The sequence below is a fragment of the Myripristis murdjan genome, chromosome 10 (genome assembly GCF_902150065.1).
Source record: "Myripristis murdjan chromosome 10, fMyrMur1.1, whole genome shotgun sequence".
Lineage (NCBI taxonomy): Eukaryota > Metazoa > Chordata > Actinopteri > Holocentriformes > Holocentridae > Myripristis > Myripristis murdjan.
The window spans coordinates 7,703,260-7,712,666 of NC_043989.1; the positions used below are offsets into that span (position 1 = coordinate 7,703,260).

Consider the following 9,407-nt stretch of genomic DNA (forward strand, 5'->3'; position numbering starts at 1 on the left):
TCGGGATAATGAGAGTTTAATATTTAATGTACCAGGTGCTTGGTCTGATATGTTTATGTTGTGGTATTTCGTAGACATCACGTATTGGATTAATTTGGCACCCATCAAAAAGAAAAATCTCTTCTAGTATATGATTTGTGCATTAATGAATAAATGTAAAAATACATGAATTTAAAAAGCCAGTGCAATATGACTGGATGTCATGCTGTGCTAGCCAATGGTGTAGCTGACTTCTCATATTTCCTTGGTGCGTTTGGTCTCAGCATGAATTTTTTTTTTTTTTTTTTTTTTTTGCATACATTCCTCTGATTGGCTTGAATTTGTTGACTTTAAAGGAGGTATACTGTAGTGTTTACTTTGAAAGCGGTGAAAACAGCCGGGAGCCACATATACAACACCGGCTTCATCCACATACTGTAACTCTTAATTGTGAGATACGTGTTCTATCTGACTGACCAGCCGATTTTCCATTGCCTGTGTAAATGAAGCGTTGATTTGACAGAGGCAGAAGCTGCATTCTAAACAAACGTTACAGCTGTTTTTTGCATTGATGATGTGTCTCAGTTCATTTAGCTCAAAGGGTCCAGTGAAAGCCAGCGAGCGCATCCGTCCGTGGCCCTCTCTTTTTAAGCCAGTCGAATAACCACTCAGCGCAGGAGAGTGACTGTAAGAATCTAAAGTAACCGGAGGAGTGGGAACGTTGGATGTGGTGAATATGGTCTTGTCATGAAACATTTAAGAATTAGAGCTTAAGGATCAAAGCCTGGGATTCAAAGACCATTTCTATATCTCTCAAAGTCAAAGGCCACCTACATTACCCTGAATCAAAAATTAGGCAGCAGTGGGGGACCGAGGCGTCAGGATCATTTTTGAATTTCCACGGGTTTTGCACTGCGAAAACTCAAGCAAGTATTAAGAATTCACTGTATGCTACAAACTTTAGGCACTTGATGTTACTATTAGATATATACGATTTTTTTTTTTTTTTTTTTTTTTTTTTTTTTGGCATTTCTGCTTTATTCGATAGCAATAGTAGAGCAAGACAAGAAATGCAGAGGAGAGAGAGGGGATGACATGCAGCAATGCTTGAAATCAAACACAGGACACTGTGGTATGTCCTGTTACGCCCAAAATTTTAAGTATTTTAAACGTCTTGGTCTATTTTTAATTTCGGCACATAAGAATTAAATGATAAAACACTGAGATAAGAAAAAGGGATGAAATAAAACAAATTAAGATACCAAATATACAACTGTCAGTGATTTTTTTTTTTTTTTTCTTTTTCTTTTTGGTGTAACAGTTTTCATGTTTTTGGGATAGGCTGTACAGATACGCCATTATAAGTGACTTCCAAATTTTGGGCAAGTCATCCGGGAAAGGAAATGCACTGATCCAAGGAATGAGACATGATGTATAAAGCCGTCCCTTGTGATCAGCTTTCTGACAGCTGATCTACTATGATGGATGTTTAACTGCCAGGGCCAGGTACAGGGTGTTGCAACGGATCATGTTCCAGCAGGATGGTGATAACAGCCTGCGTGTTTGCGGCCTTTTCGCCATTTATTGTGACAAAATTCCAACGAGGCTGCGCTCTCGCCTCACAGAAAAATGGAAGCTGATGCAGTGCAGGTTTGCACAACTTGCCTCTGATTCACGCTCAGCCCAGAACTTAGAAAGCTCTGCGTGTCTGTTTTGAATTGTGCTGTACAAACAAAGTTTACTGTTATTATATTTGCTTTTCCTGTGGCTCATTCATTTCTACAGTATTGTTTAAACAGAGACTTTTACTGCATCTGAGGATGAGTTACAGCTTTGTTTCTTTTCATGCGGCACACACCAAACAGTTTCAACGCTCAAAATGTTTTATGACAACACTAGCTCCAACTGAGGCACACAGTTTTGAAAAAAAAAAAAAAAAAAAAAAATTGGCATTTTATATTGTTTTAGTTACTACAAAATTTATTTTATATATATTTTTCTACTGTTGAAGTCAGTGGCAGTGAAAGTCTTAGCTCCAATATGGTTTTGTTGTTTTGCTCCTTTTATTTCACAGTTCTTTCATAAGTGCTTTATAAATAGTTATCATTAACATAATGATTGCCCTTCTTGAAGACATGTGCAAGTTTCAATGAGCACATGCGTCAGGATGCTGAAAATAAACAGCAAATGCACAAGCAATATATTTTCTGTCGATGGCATCTTCTGCATCCTCTTTGGATACAAACTCTCAAGTGAGGCAAAGTTAGACAAGTTAGGAAAACTGAACACAGCCAGAACAGAAAGGACTGTCTCTCTACCCCCTCCTGACTCAACATTAATGCATTCTCACGTTGAAGGTCATCAAGCAAGAAGGCCTGTCCAAGGACATGTCCGAGTGCACCCTGTTCGACCTCCTCAAGTACAGCGATGTCAACGACGATGAGCGCCTGACAAAAGAGGAGTTTTACACAGCTTTCGGTGAGTTTAATGTTCAAGTTTTCTGCGGTTTCTGCAAAAGACCTTGTGTCACTAAGAGCACCTGCTCTCTCCAACACAGCGGCCGTGATGAAGCACAAACTGTACTGTTGTCTGTACACTGTCAAACTACTAACATTTACGTGTTATTTTCTTTGGACCAAGACAACATGGAGCGTAAACACTAGTTACAAAGGAATTGCCCAATTCTGTACTTTCGCTGAGCCTCAGTGAATACCTTATTGAAGCCTACTGTGCACATTATTTGACTAAACACCATGCTTAGGTTGACATATTTATTTCCATATATACTCTCCATCCTTGCATTCCACTGATGCCTCTGTTGTAATAAATGCTCATGCTTTCTCTCCTTCCAGCATATCGTTTTAATAGCAAGAAGTGTAGGCCATTTCTGCCATAAACGTATGAACCTTATGGGCTCCATAAAAGTAAATGACATCTAATTAAGTTTAGATTGCATATAACTTTGGAATTTGGAGAGCAACTCGCTCGTCCTTAACATCTGAACCCCCAATCTGTTGATTTCTTTGAAACCAAGAACTATTACAGAGTTGCACCGATGGTGAACTTGGCATAGTGTTTGACTTTGATATCTGGCCAAAGGTTTATTGAGAACTCAAGACCGTTGCCAACTGCGTTGTAGGTCCCGAAAAGTTTGGTCCACTGGGGGTTGGTGGATAAACAAGGGTTTGAATGTGAAGTCTGTGCCAAATGAATCAGGTCATGAGGCAAATACTGAGATAGCTTCAAACCAAAGCCCCATTCATTTGGCAACATAATGATGACAGGTGCTGTGCCCTATCTGAGTAACACTAACACATGTGCACCAGTTTCCTCCTTTTGTTCCCTCCTCTTGCTCTCTTTCATGATTCCTCCCTGTCTGACATTTTCAGTCAGCTCAATATCCTCTGACAGAATATCCTCTGACATTTGGCTGTCTTGACACATCCAGCAATGGGGGAGAATTCATAATCAACCTCCATCTCATCAGCCTTTTGTATATAAAGCATTTTTAGAGCAGACAAAAAAAAAGAGAAAGAAAAAAAAAGTCACGAGAGCAAATGGCAAAGTGAAGGAGTCTCGTCTTGTCTTCTTTTCTCCACATCATGTGTGAATGTGTGGGAGCAAACCCCTTCTGGCAAGTCACAGCAAGAAAGGAACCCCAGCCAATCTGGGGAGAGCTGCGTTTCCTTGAAGAGTTGAGTTGCACTAACTCCGGTTACTTCCTCCTCACTTCTCAGGTCTTTTTTGCAGCTCCTTCAGCCTTAACTCCTCACACAGAAATGGGATATTTTATGTGACTAAATCTCTCCCCCTGTGACAGAGTTTCTTTTAACCTGTCTTACTCTCTCTCTCTCTCTCTCTTTCATTTTCATCCTAGCCTTACGTGCTCCCTCTGAATATTTTTGGTCTTTAGCAAGAATGGAGAGCCGACCAAATAAATAAATGACTGTGAATGCATAAGCCATTTCATCACATTTAATGAATTGTTGTGGCTGGTGTATTCAGCGACCACATTTCTACAGATTGAGCCAAGCACTGATGGGATTTTTAACACCTCTCTGGCAACAACCCAGCTTGACTCAACAATTTTGTGCATAAGTCTTGAGGTGCTTAGTTATTCTTCCCTCTTTTCTCGTAAAGTCATATTCAGATAAGAGTGTTTTACACACTTGGGGGTCAGTGTAGTTCTCAGCTGGAGTCATCTTGACAGGATATCTCACATTTGCAAGTGCTTCTGTAGTTGCGAGATATCTGCTCACTATGGCTATGAGTTAAAAAAGAATGACTGATATTGCCTCAGGAGACCAACAAATGTATCGGATATTTCAGTCCAACAGGACTTTATTCATCTCACACAGGCAAATTATATGGGCACGGGATGAAAGAGCTGACCCATTAAAAACAGTAAGGCATGGATTTATCAAAACACCATTACATCAAGTTAACCTACACAGGGCAGGGCTTGACTGATAATTTACACAGCGCCACTCGCAGTGTGGAGATTGAGGTCAGCAGGCGAATCTTTTGTTTAGCAAATATTCTATAGTATTACAAAGAAATAAGTACTTTACCGATCCATATAAGATAATTTGCCTTTTGTTCTCAGAGCAATATCAGCTAGAGAAAAGCAGCCGTGCATGGAGCTGGTAGGGATTCAGTGTCTCGCTGACACTTCAGCAAGGTGGATCAAGGCCAACATGGCATTTAAACCCAGGGCTTTCAGCTGAAGAGATGAAATGGCCTAGAGTTCCCTTGTATGCACCCGTCCCTTATGTCCATAATGAAAACATCATTTACCAGATTTGCATGAGCAGGAAAACTTTTCATTGCAAACATAATTATTTTTTGTGTTATTGGATTGACTGAAAATGACAAGTCTGTCAGCTTTTTCTGGGTATTTTAAGCCTGCTCCAATTTTCCAGCGCTGGTAGTCTTCCACATAAAGATCATAGTTATAGCTACATCATTTCATCTGACCTGATCAGTGTACAGCCGTTCACTTAATGTGATTACATCTGACAGCGCATAATTTAACTGCAGTCACAGGACTGAATATGCATATTGCGAATGTGATTTACAGGGTAGGCATTTGGCAAAAACTAAACACTGAAAACAAGGAGTAATTTGTTTAAAAACCATGTTTATCTCACTGAAATTCATTTATTTTTTTTACATTTTTTTTTTTTAAAATGTCACATTGTTTTTATTATCTCTCTTGTCCAGTGCAGACTCCTTAACAGAATGCATTTCGTACATCTTAAAAATCAGATTATTTTGAGTATGTTCAGTGGTAATTCAGTAATTCAGTTCAGGAGTAAAAGGAACATTTTGACAAGTACACAGTGAAGCAATCAAACCTTACATTCAGGGCAGGGAGATAGTCCAGGACATGCAATAAACAGCGGAGTATTCATGACTCTACACATATACAAAATCACTCTATCATTATGTGCATTCATCCAGCATACTGTGCAGTAGGCCGCAGCCATAATTGAGCAGCCAGTGGTACAATAGAACAACATACCAATATATAGTGGTACTGCATAGAATGGAAATACGTAGAATAAGTTCGGAGCCTTGTGGAGCTTGGTCATAGTTCCTGAGGCGAAAGTTCATTGCAGAGTTATACTTTTTCAGTTCATAGGCGGCATAATCTCTGAAAGGCAGCTATAAAAATCTATGCAAATACCTTAAGCACTGTCGTAAACTGAGCACCGTCATAAAGTAAATCCGTTGATCCACTGTGTCCGGGATTATGGTGCAGTTTTGAGACGAACAGCAGTAAATGCAGAATGACTCCCCATGAAAACGGCACCTGTCCGACTCCTCTGCTAATATGGACCCTTGCACACCTTTGTGGAATATTCAAAGCATGGCAACGTTGTTTGTCAGGACTAGAGATAAGACTTTAATGTCTATGCATTATTCATTCCTTCCTTGCATAGAGTGGGGGGGAGAATCAATTTGCCTCAGCTAGCAGTAAGGAAACTGTCTGGCAGAAGTGATGTCTTTTAATTAGATGATGTTACAGATATGAATGATGTCTGCCACGCTACCGATAGTAAGCCCATTGTCATCCTTGAATAATTTGGTGAATGATGGCCCAGTGCATTATGGGTAGACAGATAAGGTGTCATCTATCATAAAAAGTCTCATTAACCCTTGGTTGGAGAATGCTGCAGTACAGTTTAGCTGATGGCACTGTGATAACACCGATGACACTGTCTACTTTGTCAGACGTTAGCATCAACAACATGCAATATCAAGATAGAAATCCGTAGCTTTGCAACCCTTTTATAATGCATAGCAGGAAACCAAGGCACAGCAGTGACCCCGCACTGAACTCTAATGTATACAATAGCATGGCACTGGGAAAATTATTTTTTGAAATGTACTGCATGAGGAACAGTAGTTACCCCACACACTTTTGCACATATAGTAGTCACCCAATATATGCTTTAGTATCATAGGTAGTTCTGCTCTCTAACAGAAACGGTACCAGCAGCGATAGATCTCTCTCATGCAGTCATGCATGTTTTTGCATTAGTACTGACTGCAGACTATACACAGCACAACCAAATAAGCATATTATAAAGAAAAACTCTAATCCCTCTCAACTCCCCAATTATCAGACAATTTCTTGTAATTTCCAACAGCTCAAAGGAGAGAAAAAAAAATTTTTTTCAAAACAATTGCTTCTCTTGGGGATGGAGCAGAGGCACAAAAATCACACAGTAAACAGTGTTACTTTTACAGCAGTTAGCACTCTGCATATTTAAGCATTCTTGTTACCCTACTGGAGTCATACCACGCCATAATGAATACAGTGGTTACCCCATCCACCTCCACACACACACTCTTTGCTTAGTTATTTTCAATGCAATGTGTAACTGTATAGGATGTCAAATATCTAGCAATGTAAAGTGGATGTTTCTGTGCACATAATTCACCATGGCAGATACAGTAATTACCCTATATGCACTTTTCTGCTGGGTACAGCACTTAATCTGTGTGAAGTGCTCTGCAGCAGGTAGCCGGTGGTTGGTAACCCCCAACCCCCCTCACCACTACATTACCACCACCAGCCGCTTGTTGTTTCTCAGGGGCCAAGGTATTGATCTGAACCTTGACACCCCCCTGACAGAACACACAGCCAGGAGATGCAGCACTTTGATTTCTGCTGAGGCTGGAAGCCGTGGACTGCCCATTAGGCTCCTGAGAGACTGGTGGGAAACAAAGATTGATTGCAATATGATCCTATCATATTTTTGTCGTGGATGCAGGCCTTATGCAGATTGCAGTACTTGAAGGTAGGTTTTGAGCGATACCGGCTTGTGAAGGCTGAGAATGACATTTCTATACTGAGGCTGGTGAAAGCTGTTATTTTGTACTAATATTCAATCTCTTATTCATTTTTTTTTTCATTTTCATAGCAAATAATACAAATGTAAGGTGTTGTAACCCAGAGACCTACCTGTCAGTCCAGAAAAGCTTTTGAAAGAGCATTAAGATCAGGCTAATGAAATTCTTTTTGGGTTAGCAGCAGCCACCATGCTGTAATGAGTTTGACCGTGTTCATCTTAATAGCCTAATGAGCCTAATAGTCTATAAGAAAAAGAACCAAACCATGTAATGTTAATTGGGATGTTCACATGTACTTGTTTAATAAATTATACTTGTTCACCATGCCTGGTCTCTACGGCACTAGCCTACATTATCAAAACAAGCATGAATAGAATCATGTAATAACATAACATGCACTAATTTGTAACCACAAATATTGGTCGGGACACGGAAAGGTCTAGAACTCAACACATCTCGCTCAGTTCTGTTTTCAGTGAAAACAATTAGCGCTTCACAGTCATGTAACCTGCAAGTAACTAATGGTCTGTGTGGGCGTATTTCTGACCGTTACAGAACCTTTTCAATTCAATGACAGGGAGACTTGGCAGATTACAGCTTTTAATGTAGCGTAGGACAGAGATAGGCAGTAGTATCCATTATATTGGATCAAATATTGGTCAATATATCCGCAAATTCATATCGATCAAAAGCTACTGGAATTATTTCCTTTTTGGGCAGTGATGGAGGGTAGCATGGTGGCTCGGTTGTTAGCACGGTGGTGAAATTGTAAGCGCTGTGGCGTCATGGAAAAAAGACAGTAGGTTCAAATTCTCTGGTCTTTTCTGTGTGGTTTGAGTGCTCTCCCTGTGTTTACCTGTGTTTCCTCTACAATGAAAAGACCAGTCAGTTAACAAGACTCTAAATTGCACACAGGTGTGAATGTGTGTGAGTGTGTTTTGTCTGTTTGTTAGCTCTGTGATTGACTGGCCAGTGCATATTGAGATAAGCCCCAAGTCCCTGTGAACCTGACTGAGGATAAGCAGGTATGGAAAATAGATGGATGGATGAATGGATGGTGGGGCTACGGGGACACTGAAGTTTTTCTCTCCATGTCTAGTAGCAATTTTCTTTTCATCTATATAGTGTGCAGTTCTCTTTTTCCATAATGTGAATATGTAACACTTTCAACATCTAGAGAGAAAAAGCTTGTTCTGAGATATAGTTCTGGTCATTACGTAAAGCAAACTCCAATCTTATGGGTGTCCAAGGGTTTCTTAATCCCCGGATTGGCAGACGTTTGCCGAGCACAAAAAATGAGTTGACTTACACTCTCCACTTCTGCGCAGATCATAATTAGACTTCCAAACCAACAGGCTGGCCTCCTCTGGGGAAGGCTACTTCCATTAAGGCAAGTTTGCTGTTATTCAGCGCTCATGGCTCAGCGACAATTAATGGATACTCAGGCTTTCACTTGTCAAAACCCCTGCTGAGCATTCCGCTCACAGGCTTCAAGAAGTGGTGTTAAAATGGTTTCATAATACATGGCTCATTTTCCAACCTGTGATTTTTCTACCCACAGAATGTATTAGAGAGATTTAAAAGAAGTTGAATCTCTCACTCTTTCTCTCTCTCTTTTTTTTTTTTTTTTTTTTTTTTGGTTCTGAATGATCCTCAATTGAAGTACAAGTACAATGGCCAATTTTGTCTCAACAATTCCCACGGGAGAATTGTTCTTCCCTCTTGAACTTAAACTCATTATGGAAAATTGTACTTTGTAACTAACTCAAAGGTGATGTTTATCTTCGTGCATAGCTTTCTTTTATCCAACTCAGACAAAGCACACATTTTGCACACATTTAGCACACACGGCTTTTGATTGCTTATCCATTATCGAAGTTGTATCATTTTATCAAGGTCATGAGAAGGTGGAGTCAATCCCATTTGCCTGGATAAGATAACTCTGAGCTATTAATTTATGCAAAATGACACTAAGTCACTTCACAATTTTGCACGATAGGAGTGATACTGGCAATACTGGCAAGCATTTGGATTTGAGTTAAATATTGTGGCTCTTGTATACAGAG

The 9,407-nt window shown here is 39.9% G+C and overlaps 1 protein-coding gene across 2 annotated transcripts in view; it reads left to right on the top strand.

The window, feature by feature from the left end:
* fstl5 (follistatin-like 5) overlaps positions 1-9,407 on the top strand; it is a 157,779-nt gene that overhangs the window by 85,610 nt on the left and 62,762 nt on the right. For both annotated transcript variants that reach the window (XM_030061750.1, XM_030061751.1), the window contains exon 6: positions 2,337-2,457. In XM_030061750.1, the coding sequence (XP_029917610.1) occupies positions 2,337-2,457 (121 nt within the window). The remainder of the gene's footprint in view (positions 1-2,336; positions 2,458-9,407) is intronic.